The following is a 17,104-nucleotide window of genomic DNA, read 5'->3' as shown; positions in this document are numbered from 1 at the left end:
GGAACAAGGTCACGCACACACACACACACACACACACACACACACACACACACACACACACACACACACACACACACACACAGATTTTACATCCCTCAGAGGACACTGCATTGATTCAACATGTAAAAATTTGATTTGTGTGTGTGTCTGTGTGTGCGTGCACGTGTGTGTCTGCACGCGCACGTATATGTGTGTGTGTGGACTCCCCCGCGCTGCAGGGCCGCAGGGAAACATCTGTGTTAATATGCAGCAGTAGAGAGGACGACGGGTTGGTTTCACATTCAGCTGACGTCAGCAGGAGGAGGAGACGTGATCCCCACAATCTGTGTTTCATTCATACACACACACACACAGACACACACGCACTTACATCATTCAGCCTCTTTAGTTTTTTCTCCCCTCCTGCTGATTTCTTGGACTCTCACAGAGCAGCTTTGCATGAGTCACAGCTCAGAATGATCCTTCTGTATCTTTCTGTCTTCTGTCTGAAAAAGCTCGATATCCACAGGAGAGTGTGTGTTCATTATTATTACACAGGACAAAACATCAGGTCTGTGACAAAGATCAGCACCCTCACAGATCCTCTGTTTGAAAGTATATATATATATATATTTGACTGGCCCCACTGGACGTACTTTAAAGTGAATCAGTAATATCCTGGGTATTACTGATTGTGTATCATATCCTGGGTATGATATTATAATGAGCACTCTGGAGCATATTTGATGCTCAGACTTTGAGTTGTTCGGCTCTTCCATCAGAAGTTGTTCTCGGGCTCTTTTCTGTGTGAAACTCTGTCTGTGGGTTTAAATCCTGCGTGGATTAAAAACGAATAATAGAAGAATTCATGATGATTTTTTAAATCATTCTTAGCTGCAGTACCAGGAGTGACCTCCGGGGAAATGCACCGCAAACACACCTGTCGACGTCGGTTCAGGTGTTTGAGGACAGCTTCAGAAACAAGAACAACAATTAATTATCATTAATTATAAGATTAATAAGAGAAGGGGGCGTGTTCAATCAGTCAGAGCGCACCTGAGGTCAGGTACCTGTCCCAGAATTAACCACACACAATACAGGAAGTCTTTTCTTCCAAAGCCTGCTGCAGGGCCCTGATTATTTCAGAAGGTACAATCCGTTTATTTATTTATTTTTAATATTTAAATGTTTATTTATGATCATGTGGATGACCCTGCAGCTTCTCCTAAAGTTTCTAATCCCAGGAGCTGCTTCAGAGCGCGCGGAGGGGAGAGGCCTTCTGGAGGCTGTACACTTTATTTTTATTTTTATGATTAAATATTTAAAATTATTCTATTTGTCTTTAGTTTATTTCAGTGGGTTAATAACGCATTAATAATAAATCGGCCTTTCATGCGATTTTTACCCATTTTATCCTTTCAGATGTTTCTCAGATGGATAAAAAATCCTGACATGGAATCATAAAAAAAGGATAAATAATATTAATGAGGGAGAGCAGGAGGAGAGCAGGAGGAGAGGAGGAGGGGCTTTCTCTCTCTCTTTTCTTTTTTCTCTCCAGACGCGTAAAAACGAGCAGGAAGCGCAGCGCGCACAGAGGACGGAGAGCAGCGCGGAGGGAAGAGGCCGTCACACTAAAGAAGCAGAAGAAGAAAAGAAAAGGGAGGAGAAGAAGAACCGGGGGTGCAGGCGGAGGACTCTGCGGCGGTTGGATGTAGCTGTTTGCGGGTGTTTTGCGGGGAATGTGCGGCTCCTCCTCAGCTGCTCTCCAACTTTGTGAATCTGTGCTCTCATGGTGAGAGGCGGACGCAGAGGATGGGAGTTACCTGGTCCTCCAAATGCCTCGCACTCTTTCTAGCTCTACACATAGGTGAGCGCAAACTGCTTTTATTCTTAAAGTCACGAAAGAAGCGCAGGTCTGCGCTCTTTTCAAACTGTTTGCACATTATAAGGAACTCGTTTCATATTTTACCATCATAAAATATAATTTTTAATCCTTTGATGTCTCATTTTTATTTAACCGGCTGCAGCAAATAAAATAAAAAATGTTTCGGTTAAATTTGTAGCTCGTTTCATTTTTAATGGAAACTCGTTCATGATGAAAAGTGTTTTTATGAATTATTGTGAAGCTGCTGTAGTTCAGACATGTGAGCAGCGGCGGGGCCACGCTTCACATTCAGCGTGTGTGCGTGACACGATGCGCGCGTGCGTGTGTGTGTGTGTGTGTGTGTGTGTGTATGTGTGTGAGCTAACAAGGGGAATGCCCCCCTCCCTCCCCTCTCTCCTCCCCCTCCTATTCGGTGTCCCACACTGGACGCATTTGCTGCATTTTATTTTATTTTGTTTTAATTTATTTTGTTTTGTTGTATTTTATTTTGTTTTATTTTATTTTAGTTTTTATTAATTTTTCCCGCTGCATCATTTTGGAGTTTAAATGTGAGAAAAATAAAAACAGCTTGTTTCACGCAGCGCGGGATTTTGAGGCTGTTTATGTTTTATTTCTGAGGCCTGAGTTCATCCACGTGAGAAAATCCCACAAAGACACGCTGAAAATGTCCGAGCGGAGCCGCAGAGCGCGGAGCCGCAGGCGGGCAGCGGCGGCGGCACCGTCCGGCCCTAAACCCGGAGGATGGAAACCAAACGAACCCGTTTCTGATCTCTGCGGCTCCATTTAAAAATGTATGAAATTAATTCAATAAATCGAATAAATTTTCTCTGTGCATGCGCGTAAAAAGCAGCCGCGCGCCCGTCTCATGCACGCATGAAAAACGGATTTGAGCTTTTACATGAAAAAATCCCGCGTGTCTCCGCGCCCCGCGCAGCAGCAACAGCTCTGCGGCTCTGATCCGGACCCGTCTAATATCTGGAAGGAACGAAATATGAGCAGAAATACGGGGATGATTTTGAGTGCGTTTTTCTTCTGTTGCATTGCATAACGATGGTGTGGAGGAGGGCTCTGTGTGTGTGTGTGTGTGTGTGTGTGTGTGTGTGTGTGTGTGTGTGTGTGTGTGTGTGTGTGTGTGTGTGTGTGTGTGTGTGTGTGTGTGTGTGTGTGTGCAGGAAGCAGAGAAATGCTGAATTATTCAGGACGCAGAGTCTTTGTTAGAGAGGTTTGAGCCTCACGAAGCTCCAGGAGGAGAATCAGTGAAATGATGCTGAAAGGATGAAGCTGAGGATTCAAAGAGAAACGTGGACACCCGCGTTCTTTCCGCGCAGCATCAAATTCAGGCTAAACGAGGCCAAAAGGCTGCCACATGATTTTCCACGCAGGGAAATCTGTTTGTAAAACGCGTCCTGGTTTGTTTGTCGTTCTCTGACCCGGGCGCGCGTTTGTTGGTTAATTTCAGGTGAAATCTTTCCTCAGTCTGAAACGCTGCAGTGTCGGCGCGCCGCTGCAGCAGAGAAGCAGCATCAAAATCAGTTAAAAAATCATTTCACCGTCCAAAATCCGCCTCACATGAACGCGCCTGGCTGCTTTCTGAAACTCATATGTGCGCGTAAAATTCCAAGTAAATATTTCAAACGAAACTGAACAGATTTGGCGCATTTTTATGGTTATAGTTTTTTTTTTGTTTTTTTTTTGCGCATTTTTACGCACGAAAATGGCCTCGTGTGTAAAGGAGGTGGGTGTGTCCGCCGCGTGAAGCTACAGCACGCTGCTTCTGACAGGATACACTGCAGGCAACCGTGTGTGTGTGTGTGTGTGTGTGTGTAGGCGGGGTGACTGAGTGCACGCGTGCTTGATGGGAGGCGTGAACGAAAAGGAGGGAAAAAATTAATTAATGTGCGCGCAACCGGGTTCAATAAAAAAAAGAAAAAATAGATGGATGAATAAATAAATAAATAAAGCGCGTGGGGGGGGGGGGGCTGTTTGTCTTTTTTTAAAGGGCCAAAAATAAAACAGGGAGGCGGAAATGAAAGAACAGAAATTACAGACAATCAAAACGAATCAACTTTACAACAAAATGTCATAAAAACTCCATAAAATCGAAAAAGATTTTAGAAATAAAAATTAAATCGCTGCGGTGAGCAGCTGATGTTTCTGGGCGCAAACGGGAAGTAAAAGCGCAAAAATGCAGCAGAAATTTCAAAATTCAATGAAATAAAATTCGAAATAAATCTTCAAACTGGAACAAAGCGCCGCTTCGATCTCTGCTAACAATTTATTAATTATAAATAATGCGATGCGAAAGCGAAGGAGCTAAAATATACGCAGGTTTTAAAGGTGAAAGAGGGGCGGTCCTCATTATTATTATTATTATTATTATTATTATTATTACAGTTATTGGTTGATTTGAATGTATTTGAGCCGATTGGCGCATTTGAACCTAAACGCTGCTGCATGTTGCAGCCTGTTAGATAGAGATGATGTAATGCCTCCAACATACAGCGGGACGGAGACAATGAAGCGGGGGGAGGAGGAGGAGGAGCAGGAGGAGCAGGAGGTGCGCTTTCATTCATTTATTCATTCAGATTAAATTTCAGGAGGAATCAGTGCAACAGGAAGGAGAAACGAGCTCCTCATAAAATATTTCAAATTAAAAATGTTGCTAAATATGAGTTTTATATTCAGAAAGTGGCGCGAGCGGAACAACTTTCGATCAACGTTAAAGGCCGTGACAGAGACACGCAGCGATAATCTGACCCACGCTGACAGGAACCACGGAGGAGGAGCGGCTCCTTTAACGCGCATCACCTCATTACATATTTATGGGTCACACACACATTCATTTACATTCCTCATTAATCTCTAATAAAGAAACATTTTCGTTTATTTTTTGTTACAAAATAAAAAGAACTTTCCAGATGTTTTATCTGACATCGATTCATCATCCATATTTGCTCCTTATGATTTTATTTCATGTTATTTTTGGCAGCAGGACGCTCTGTGTGAAACACACAGACACAATTTTACTGGTAAAAATCAAATATTTTTTTTTATTTTATTTTTTTAATCATAAACGGTGAAAAACTGAAGATATTTCTGGAGCTCAGAGGCAGCAGTGAGGGCCTGAGGTCACTGCTGACGACCTCACCTGCTCCCTCTGAAACTACAAAAGAGCCACAAACAGGAATATTAAATACAAATATTTAAAAATAAACCCCCAACCCTGACTGATTAGAGAACAAGAAATCCTGACAAGTTTCTATTCAAAGACAGAAATAAATACCAGATAATTAAAACATTAAATAAAGATTAGCAGAAATAAAGGCGCAGATAAATAAACAGCCTCTGGATCAGTTTGTAATTATTAACTAAAACAATACCTTAAACAAAACTATTTTTCATTTTCTTCAAACATTTAAAACCTTTTTAATTAACATCACGCTGAATATTTATTTTAAAAATCACAATGATTAAAGAGGTAATCAAAATAAAACAACTAATCGTGGACGATTAAACCAGAATCTGATGACACGTCCTTTGAAATCAGCTGATCGACATCAGAAACGCTGTTAGCATTAAAAAACAATAGACACAGAATAGAAGCTAACCTTCAGCTTCATTCATGAATTTCATTTTTAGGAAACACGTTTATCAGTTATTTCTACTGTGCTTCTGTTCCCACATGCCTGTTTAACTGTGCTTGTTGGGACTCTTATGGACGGAGGGATTTTTGTTCAGGCTAATGGGATCAATTTATCTGATTTTACTCAGTATGCAAATGAGTGCATATTTAATGAGACCATCCCTGATTTGCATATCTAATTATTGCATTTAAAAAAGTAAGTAATTAGTTAAGGAAGTTTTGTGGCCGGACAGAAATGTGAGCAAAGATGAAGTTTGATGGATAAAATTAAACAGGAAGCTAAAGTCAAGGTTGGTTAGCATAGCTTAGCATTAGTCCTGAAGGAACTTTGTCCAAACCCTGAAAATAATCCTCCTGGACACAGTTCGGTGTTCACAGAGATCAAATCTGGCAACGACACGGTCACACTGTCTGGATCTTCACCAACAGATCGCCGTTCCCTTCGAGATCCACCAAAGCAGGAAGTGCAGTATGTGTTTGTGGCCACATGGAGGCAGCAGAGACGCACAAAAACGACTTATTTAAGCGCTAATGAGGCTTTGGCTAGGTTTACTCTATTTAGGCCAAAACCTTTTTTTTTTAATGAAGCTCTTCATAAAGAGAGTGGCTGTAGCTCAGGAGGTGGAGGAGATCATCTACCGGTCGGTGGTTCGATCCCTGGCTGCTCCAGTCTGCGTGCTAAAGTATCCTTGGGTTCGATACTGAAGCCCGAGTTTCTGCGCCAATGTGTTCATCAGAGTGAATGTTAGGAAGCACTTAGACTTGTGTGAATGAGGCATGTTGTACCGAGTGCTTTGAGTGCTCAGAGAGTAGAACAGTGCTTATGAGAGCCGGTCCATTTACCATTAAACTGTTTTTATCCACCAGATTAAAACAGTAACTCGAGACTCAGAGAATAGTTTTGTTGTTTGGACTTAAGTATGTATGTACAGTACCAGTCAGAGATTTGGATACATTTTCATACGAATGGGTGACCGTGTCCAAACTTGTACTGTATGTGTGTGTGTGTGTGTGTGTGTGTGTGTGTGTGTGTGTGTGTAACAGCAAAGACCAGGAAAGCAGAATTTTTACACTTTGACTCAAAAACACTGACAGCATGTTTGAGTGTTAAACAGCTCAGAGCTTTTATCTCTGGGTTTTGGTCTCCACCACGTCCTGAGAGAAACCTATGCCTCTGAAAGCTGCACAGCAGTCAACATAATCATTATTATGCTGTCTTTAATATTTGCATCTGGCCAAAGAGGAGTGAAGGCTTTTAAGAGCTCTACCCTGAGAATAATGGTAGAAACCTCAGCTGTGAGAGCGCTCAGCATGACCCCTTTCTTGTTTTGTAGGTGATTGTAATAAAAATACTGCTTATAGCAGCTTTAAGCACCACACAGAAACATGAAGGGGAGACCGCAATGAGCCCCAGCTCACTGTGGATGTGTATGGATAAAGGTGGATGTGTATGGACACAGGTAAAGTAGTTCCTACATGGCGTGCTGCAGCCGGGTGATCAGACCCCCCCCCGTCCTCTAACAGCCGTGTCTCGTTCTACACGCCACGCTGTGTTAGTCTACAGTCTGATGGAGTGGAACCGGACAGCAGCGATTAACCAGACCAATCAATCAGCCCGATCCCCTGCTTAAAGAACCACACGCACACAGTTAGCAGAGGTCATGTAAAGGGGTGTGTGTGTGTGTGTGTGTGTGTGTTAGCGTGTGTGAGACTGCACGGGGAAAGGAGGTGTGTCAGACCTGGCAACCCGTGGAGTGCTTTATAGAGGTGCTCTCCCTTTCTGTTGAAATGAATTATGGAGCTGATCAGACTGTCATGTATGCAGATATGATTATATCAGCATGTCAGTTTGCACTCAGTGACATGTTTTTAATGACTTTAGTTTCTCATAACAAACAGACTTAAAGAACATCTCTGCAAACCTACAGGAAGCACTATGGTTCAGTTTTTATCTGTTGGAGGCTGCAGTTTGTTCCGCTGCTGAGCTTCAGCACACAGTGAGCTGTTCCTGTTCTGTTTAGGTCACCTTTATTGGCACAGGCAGGATAGATAAAACAATAAAAACATGAGCAACACAAACTGCTGCCACCAAAACAGTCTGCAAAGCTGAACAAAGACTCAAGCTGAACAGTATAACCTCCCTGATATACTGGGTTTAATTCTGTTAGCTAGCTCAGTGTCCATAATAACCTGGACTTTACGTATGTATACCCACCAGTGTGAGAACATTTTTCTTTAGATTTCATTCTAATTTCATTGCAGGTAGTGATGTGCCATTGTTACCTGTATATGACAACAATAAACTAAACACGATCACGTAGCATCTTAAAGAAGAAATGATCTCATGTAAAATAATCCCACAGGCGTTCCGGGGATCTTTGACTCGCTGGTTTTAGCTCTCGGTCTCAGCTTCTCCTGATCGTATAACTGGTGTAGTTTGTGGCCATGTCTTCATCTGTTTGTCTTTTATGATCTAACTCTTTAATTCAGGGTATTGCTTTGAGAGCTATCTTTAAAACTTACTCGTGTTTGTCTGAAATGATGTTTGGCTCACTCTGTTTGCTGATGACACCCTGTTTTATATCTCAGGTAACATAAACATGATTTCTGTTTTATGTGCTTTAGGTAAAAGCTGGGATTTGTTAAAATTTGATCTCAGACTAATTCATTTGATAAAAGAAAGTTTTATATGTTGTGAGAAGGGAGGCCAAAATATTGTTTGAAGAAGTTTAAAGTTGGAGAACAAATATATGAAAAGTGCAAATCAGTGACATGTCTTTGTCATGTACAGCAGAACAGAAACAAATTTCTTTAATGCAAATTTCTCCGTTTTTCCTCATCTCACCTTCCTGTCTTCATCCTCTTCTTCCTCCCCTGCAGTCTCCGTGTTGCAGACGGTGCTCGTCAGTGCTGGTCAATGTGACTCGGTGTTCAAGGGTTTCTCGGACTGTCTCATTCAGCTGGGGGACAACATGGCCAACTATCCCCAGGACCTGGATGACAGGCAGAACCTGCACCAGATCTGCAAGTATGTTTACCATAAACACACAGAAGCACACAATCACATCACACAGGTGGGATTTCATAGCACTGCTGAAATTTGTTAAGAAACAAATAAAAACACAATAAACAGTCAGGTTGACTTTTGCTATAAAGAAGCTAAAAACCTTTAATTTTAAGCATTTTTCCAGACTTGAAACTCTTGAACATTTGTTCCAAGAAACTAGTTTTAAACACATTTAAATATGTCATTTAAAGTCAAATAAAACCATTTAAACACAGCCAGAGTCATAGTTACAATGCTAAGCTAGGCTAGTTAATCTTTAGGTAAAGGACAAAGGCATAGTCACTGTTGCATTTAAAAATGGACTCCATCCATCCATCCATCCATCCATCCATCCATCCTCTGACTAACCTAACCAGCCCCTCTGTTAAACCACTTCCAACCAAATACCTCCAAATGTGGACTTTGTTCCCCTAAAAGTGAAAAATATGAAAAATATTAATTTCATGTAGGTGTAAAATGTGTGTCCAGAAACAAGAATCAGTTGAGAAGAAGTCAGGTCACAAACTGCGATAAGACTGCTCTGCTCTTAAATACATTATTGGATTATCAGAGAAAACACCATGTTCACTTCAAAGAGAAAAAACTGAGTTTAGTCGTCTTCATTTCACTTATATATTCTACTTTTCCATCCCTTAAAAATAACAAATTTCCAAGTGGTAATAATTATATGCTTAAGTAAGACTTTTAACGATGAGACTTGGCTCTTCACAGACTGTGTGGCTGCAGTGTTGGGCTTTGTGGGGCAGTGTGAAGTGTGTGTGGAGTTTTTATTATAGATCTCTAATATTGGGTCCCATCTGTGAGGCCCGTCGCTCTGATCGCGCAGAAAACAATATGAGTGATTTAAACGCTAACCCTGAGGGGGAGACGGAGATTTTGTGGGGGGTGCAGTCAGTAGGGGATTGTGCATATGTGCAGCCCAGCTGCCCCCCCCTCCAGTCTTCCCTCTAATCCACCATCCATCCCACCACCCAAACCGGGTGGGCACCAGATGGCACACTGCAGCAAGGAGCCCCCACCCCTCCTCACACACATGATTTTTTAATTCAGTGACAGCTCCATCACAGCGATGTTGAGGCGTGGCAGGAGGTGTGTGTTAATACGCTTACACACACACACACACACACACACACACACACACACACACACACACACACACACACACACACACACACACACACACACACACACACACAGGCGTTAATTGCTCAGAGATGGAGCATCGACATGGCTCAGTTCAAGAGGTCAACATCAATAAGAGCAGATTGGAAGATTGGATTAGATACGCTGTGTGTGTGTGTGTGTGTGTGTGTGTGTGTGTGTGTGTGTGTGTGTGTGTGTGTGTGTGTGTGTGTGTGTGTGTGTGTGTGTGTGTGCTGCAGCACGCGTCGCTGGTGTCTTCACATTAACTGGGAGGGGGATGGAAAAACAGATGAGAGGTGGAGATGAAAAAGAGCAAAAAGGACAAAACACATGAAGCGGGAAAAAATTTAGGCCAGAGAGAAAGTGAGAGAAAAACATGACTATTAATAATATATCAAATCACAGAGGGAAGAGGGGAAGATAAGGAAAGGAGGAGGGGTTATAGCAAAGGGAAGAAGCAGGGATGAAAGGAGGAAAGGAATTAAGGGAAGGAAAAGGGTGAAGGAGAGAAGGAGTCTGAGGAAACAAAGAGTGAGTTAACTCTCAAACTGCAGACTAACATAACCTGTTTGACACGTTTCTTCATTTCCTTCCAGTCACACTCTCCACACTAAAGGAGGTGATTCAAAATATGAGACCTGTAAACTCTCCCACAGACTGTGTTCCGTCTCGCCTTTTTAAAGAGGCTTTTGATTCAGTGGGACCAACTATCCTCGCTCTGATTAACAGTGCGCTTGCATCTGGTTGTGTTCCAGCTGCCTTTAAACATGCAGTTGTACAGCCTCTAATCAAGAAGAAGAACCTTGACCCTGATGTTCTTTCAAATTACAGACCAATTTCTAAATTACCATTTTTATCCAAGGTTCTTGAAAAAGTTGTTTTTAAGCAACTTCAAGCATTTTTAAGTGAACATGGAATGTGGGAAAAGTTTCAGTCAGGTTTTAGAATGCGTCACAGCACAGAGACGGCTCTTTTAAGAGTTTTTAACGATCTGCTTTTAACTGTGGACTCTGGTAGTCCTGCAGTTTTAGTACTTCTAGATCTGTCAGCTGCCTTTGACACTGTGGACCACGAGATCCTTCTATCCCGCCTAGAACATGAAATTGGCATTAAAGGCACGGTTCTGACTTGGTTCAGATCTTATCTTACTGATAGATGTTTCTCTGTCCATCTAGGAAACTGTTTTTCTACCACAGCAAAGCTTTCTTGTGGAGTGCCTCAGGGGTCCATTCTGGGCCCAATTCTTTTCTCATTGTATATGTTGCCTCTAGGGTCGATTTTTAGGAAACATAATATTTGTTTCCACTGTTTTGCTGACGACATCCAGGTATATATGCCCATCAAACTGAACAGCAGAGATCCATGGGAACCCCTGCTGAACTGTCTAAGTGACATCAAGTCCTGGATGAGAAACAATTTCCTAAATCTTAATGAAAGCAAAACCGAGGTCATATGCTTTGGTAAATTTGACCCCTCAAGCTACTCCTCTGGCACTCCGAGTCATTTGGCTCCTCACTGTCGTGATGCTGTGAAAAATCTGGGTGTCATTTTAGATAGTAGTTTTAAAATGGAGAAGCAAGTAAGTGCTGTTACCAAAATCAGTTTTTACCAACTCAGAGTCATTGCCAAGGTAAAACCTTATCTCCCACAGCAGGACCTGGAAAAAGTTATTCATGCTTTTATTACTTCCCGCCTGGACTACTGTAATTCTCTGTACTTTGGCATAGATCAATCATCTGTGCGCCGCCTGCAGGTAGTCCAGAATGCGGCAGCTCGTCTTTTAACCGGTTTAAAAAAGCATGAACACATTACCCCAGTCCTGTCATCCTTTCACTGGCTCCCTGTCCGTTTTAGAATCGATTTTAAGATTTTATTGCTTACTTTTAAAGCCTTAAACGGACTGGCACCTTTGTATCTGTCTGAGCTGCTTCACTGTCACACCCCTGTAAGAGCTCTGAGGTCATCGAACCAGCTGCTCTTACAGAGGCCTAAAACTAGACTAAAACAGAGAGGTGATCAAGCTTTTGCAGCAGCAGCACCAAAGCTATGGAACGATCTACCTCTCCATATCCGCACAGCTCAGACGATACACACATTTAAATCTCTATTAAAAACACATTTCTTTTCTTTGGCATTTGGCTGCAGTGCTACCTCCTTTTAGATGATTGTTTTATAGTATTTTATGGTACTTGTTTTAAACGTTTTAATTTTTAATTTTCTTATGTTATTTATTGTTCTTAATGTTTTTATTTATTTATTTTTATTTTATTATTTTATTTATTTATTTATATATTTTTATTTTTATTTAGTATAGTCCTTGGGGTTACAGATCTTGTACAGCACTTTGGTCAACGTCGTTGTTTTAAATGTGCTTTATAAATAAACTTGACTTGACTTGACTTCCACATATTTTATTTTGTGAGCCAATTTTATTCTGATCTATTGTGAGTAACCTAAACACACAGGTCCTGTTTTATTGGTATTAAAAGTGGGCGTGGTCTATGTTTTCACTATAACATGTTTGTGGATGCTGCGGTGAAAGCAGAAAGACTCAGTTCTGCATTCATAGGATCAAATCAGTGTGTGGGCCACAGGTGGGTCACAAAGGTCAGTTACAATAAATAACAAAATTATTACTTCTGATAAGATTTGAAACATTTAAACAGGCTGGATAAACATGCAGGATGAGATGAATGTTTATGGGTCAGATTTGGAAAGATTGGGGAAAAAGTTTAGGATTGGCTGCAAAAACAAATCTGTTTTCATTGTGTTCTTATGGAGCTTTTGTAATTTAGTTTAAACATTTCCTGAAATATTTACACTTTAAAAATGAATGAATCAAAGCTCGTAGGTTTAAAAATGACTTTCTGCTTGTCTCATCTCTCTTCACAAGTGGTAAAGAAATAACGATGCCTGCATTAGAGTACTGTGATTACTGATGCAATATTATCAATACCATTGTTGCAGCTGGAGCCAAGTTTAACTCATTACATGTAGTTGAGATTGTTAATATAGACCAATACATCATCTATAAACATGCACATGTGTAAAGATTAATAAAAGCAGAATGTTCCTTCAGAGAGTAAGAACAGACATATGAAAGAGCAGAAAACATAAAAATTAAAGAAGTATTTTAACATTTTGCATAAATGTGCCTCTTAATTTGGTCACGTTAGTCTTTAGTGTTCAATAAAATTGACTTAATTTAATTAGTAGGAGTCTGCTGTAAGGAAAGGAGCGTGCTGGTGTTTTATCAGCGTACAGCAGTTTGTCGCTGAAACGACTTGTTCAGAATGTCAGTGCATAAAGTGTTCAGAGTCCTCCGAGACAAAACGTGTTAATTAGTGGACTTTAAACAAACATCAAACACTCAAAAGTAATAAATTAAACAGAAACTGCCAAACAAAGTAGCATCATATCAAAACTGTTAGTAAATACATTAAAGAAACAGTTACAGTTACAGCAAAGCTGTCGAAAGCTTCGGAGCATTTAAAGGACACGTTGCTTTAACGTGGGCCCACGCTGACTTCTCTTATTTCCTGCCATGTCCTGTTTCATATTCAATATGACCAAAGAATGTACAAGTAACCCCTGAGAGCAAAAAGCTCAGGCTGCAGACTGTTTTTTCAACTCTGGGATCTTTATGATGTCACAGAGAAAGGATGTCCTTAAACGGTCATCCAACACAATCTCACAGCAGTTTGTAAAACAAGTAACAACATGTGATCTGTTCATTTGTGTTCCTAGATACGATTTCCCACTCTTCACATACACTACTGGGTCTGGTTTAGGCAGCAAAACTGTTTGCAAGGGGCAGCCAATCAGAAGAAAGTTGGCTGAAAGGAGGAGGAGCTAAAACATTTTCAGACAGAGGCTAAACTGAGAGGCTGTAACAAGGCCCAGGGTTGTTCTGAACTCTGACGAGTGCATGAGAGGTTAAAATGAAAAACTAACTGTGACCAACTGGAGCAGATAAAAAAAAAGAAATCTGACCTTTCAAGTTGAATCTAAAAATATTAGAATCAGCCAATAAAGTTTCAGCTATGGGGAAGGTTTTTATTGTAGACTGCTCCGTAGACGTGCAGCCAGTATTTTGCCTTCAATATTGAAATCTTCTCTGCCGAGTGCTGATGGGGGAGGCGGGCTGTAATGTGCCCAGGCTGCAGCTCTCCAGCTCCAGCTTTGTTTGACTGCAATATAAAAGTAGCTGCAGTTCTCCGGCTGTGTCTTCATAAGCTTTCTCCTCGCTGTGTGTGCTGTGCTGCCAGACTCTGGGATGGCTTCCACTGTTGGCTCTGCTGCCTCAGTGTAGTTGATGCATTCAGTTTGAAATGAGCCTCCCACTGTAGTCCAAAGCTTGTGGTGTTAATGCCTGCTGTGTTTTCTCCTGCCAGTTACTGGGATAACTTCCACTCCTGTGCCACGACGGCGCTGGCGGACTGCCAGGAGGGAGCGACGGACCTCTGGGATAAACTGAAAAAGGAGTCCCGCAACCTGAATTTCCGCGGGAGTTTGTTTGAACTCTGTGGTGGCGGCAACGGAGCCCCCAGATCTGCCGACGCCAGGGGCCTCACCTTGGTCCTCACCGCACTGCCCACCGTACTGACTTGGCTGGCGTTTTAACAGAAATAAGCAAAAACATGGAAACACCAAGTGAAAAGAAGTAAAAAAAAAAAAAGAAGAAAAAAAGGAAAATTCCAGCTGAAAAAAGAAAATAGGAAAAGAGTGATAGCTACTCTCCGAATATACAGAAAACTTCTGAGTTCGCATTCATCACAAGAAAATACTCCCCGAATGGATTTTACTATGACATCACTGTACGGCACTCCGGTTCGCCTTCCTGGGACCTCTGCAGGCCGCCGTCCTCCCAGAGCGTTCATCCAATCACACGCAGACCCGACCCAGAGGTCGATAATATGAAATATTCAACACGCCGTCGAGCTGAAACGATGACAATGATGAAAACCTGATGGATTCTCGCCCGCTTACAACCGTGGAATTACACAGTATTAGAGTCACCATGAATTATTGATGTTTAGTAGGCTTGGCCTAGACAGCACTGTGTGACTGCGGGGTGCTGACACAGTATCAGGCTATATATTAGAGCTGCCATATAGCCTATGGTACATATTCATGTGTAACGCGAGGCCACAAAATCAATAAGACGAGCCAAGGCCTCGAGCCCATTCAGACCTGACACCTCATTCTCACCATGGACAGATTTTTTTTATTACGCCGAGTAGACTCAGCTGAGCGAGCTACATCTGATGGACTGAATGCTTCGTGTAATCTTTGTATTGGCTGTTTGTTGTTTCCAGGCCACGGTCACACCACTGCGTAATAACTGGTGGCAAAGACAGCTTAGTCAAATGTCCCCCTGTACACGTCGACTTTTACAGGCTGGACACAAAGCTGCAGTGACAGTACTGACCTTTGACCCCTGCAGCACTGCTCGCAGTCAACACTGTTCTTACATTCGAAGTGTTTCCCTTTGGGTTATCGAGCCAGCCGCCACACCACGCGTCCGGTGTGACCGTGGCCTTGTTTTCCTGACCAAACTCTGGGGTGCAGGGATGTAGTCGAGTATAACGCCTGCTTGTCCTTAAAGAACAGTTTAGACTGTTGTTAACTTGCATGATATCAGTTCAGAGACTCTCAAACGTTTCAGGAAATGGGCACAAAAACATTAAATGTTTTATACGCTGTTGTCAGATTCACGTTAGGCCAAGGCGAGCCAACGAACCAGAGCTTTGTGCTGCTGTTTGATAAACTTTATTAGGATTCTTCGTGCTGTTACTGCATTATGCACTTCCTGTAACAGTTTCAGATTAAAAGCCTTTTAGAAACTATCACAACAAAGAACAAAAAGTGAAATGAACACAATTTTATTTTAGCAATAGCTCACAACAGGTGACAATATATTGTGATTAATAAATGCTCACTTTTAACCAAGTATTGCTTTATGAAAGTTTTAGACATGTTTCAGTTTAAACTGTGTAATTTACATGTGCTTAAAGCACTGAAAAAGGTTGAAGTAATAAGCCCTCCTGGGCACCAGCACGTAGTGCCAGGAAGTTACTATGCAACGCACCAGATGTTTAATTTGAGCTTTTTTTAAAAAATCAAAGGTTCATTATTATTATTATTATTTGGCTGTTTGTGTATGCTGGCATTTATTGTGTAACCACTAAAAAACTGTCCAGAAAACAACACAAAGCAGGCTAATGTTAGCCAGCTAGCTTGAAGCTTTGGTAATGTAAAATTATAAAAATAATGTCCAAACTTTACAATCAGAGGAGTTTTGGTGCATTAGCTGAAATCACCCACTCGGAAACTTTACTTTGCTATGTCGGCAGCTAGCTTGGAGGTCTCTTTAGATTCCCAACGCCAAAGGGAACTTCCTGAATTAAACCCATTTTGCTGATGATGTTAAACCCAGTTTAACTGTTTCTAGATAAACTGGCTTTCTTCTGAGTAATGTTTGCTAACTTGTTTGTAGTCATGTAAAGGATTTAGGCAGATTTCCTGATTTAAGCTTTAACTGTTGAAGTTATTCTATTAAAGCAGTAGAAATGTACGTCATGCTTTACAGATATATAATTCATGACTTTTTTCCCAGCTCATATTCGGAGGTGGCCTTTATTTGTTGGTATCGACCACACTTCCTGTCATGGTCTTTTTAATTGACTGTGTGTCCATGCCTTCAAATCTAGCAGGACTCTGCAAAGTAAGATATGCCCAGGGGTGAAAGTAGTTTTAAATTCTTGCCGGTACTATGACAAGCACACATACACACACACACACACACACATATATATATATATATATTGGTTGTTAAGGAACTGAGATGTTTGCACACTTAACACATCTGATGACCACCTCCATGCATTCTGGCTCTGTCCGCAAATACAAAACTTCTGGACAGAAGTAACCACCAAACTTTCACAAAGCTCAGTCCTCTTGGCATCCACTGTGTTTTGGAGCTGAATGCGCTCTCATGTAGCGTAAATGAAATTTCTGGTCATAAGCAGTGTTTTTGAGCTGTGCTGTGTTGTTGAAATTGAGCAGAATAACATGAAGAACAATTAGTTAATCTCTCTTTGTTTTTAGTTGAGATAGTTTGTAACAAGCAGACCGACATTAAACGTAGCGGTGAACGGTTTAACCTGTTAACTGGCCGAGCCACAATCACCTGAAAAAACCTACGCCCTCTGGTTATTATTGGCTGTAGAAAACCCACGTCGTTGCCCGTTAACTTGCCGTGTCCTGTCCTCCAGGATGTAGTGCACTTTATATGGCTGTCCTCGATCTCTGAGGAGAGAGAAGCTAGAGATTTGAGGCGCCAGCACAGCACGAACAGTTCAGAAACAATTTGAAATGAGAAAAA

The 17,104-nt window shown here is 41.6% G+C and overlaps 1 protein-coding gene across 1 annotated transcript; it reads left to right on the top strand.

Moving 5' to 3' along the window:
- The first annotated feature begins 1,585 nt into the window (after positions 1 to 1,585).
- Positions 1,586 to 16,786, top strand: nrn1a (neuritin 1a). The gene is made up of 3 exons (XM_030755950.1): positions 1,586 to 1,846; positions 8,388 to 8,535; positions 14,112 to 16,786. The coding sequence occupies exons 1-3, from the start codon at positions 1,792 to 1,794 to the stop codon at positions 14,338 to 14,340; spliced, it is 432 nt and encodes a 143-aa protein (XP_030611810.1). The 5' UTR covers positions 1,586 to 1,791; the 3' UTR covers positions 14,341 to 16,786.
- Positions 16,787 to 17,104: the final 318 nt, after the last annotated feature.

This window comes from Archocentrus centrarchus, chromosome 20 (assembly GCF_007364275.1).
Source record: "Archocentrus centrarchus isolate MPI-CPG fArcCen1 chromosome 20, fArcCen1, whole genome shotgun sequence".
In the NCBI taxonomy this organism is placed as follows: Eukaryota; Metazoa; Chordata; class Actinopteri; order Cichliformes; family Cichlidae; genus Archocentrus; species Archocentrus centrarchus.
This window is presented reverse-complemented; position numbering and strand designations above follow the sequence as displayed.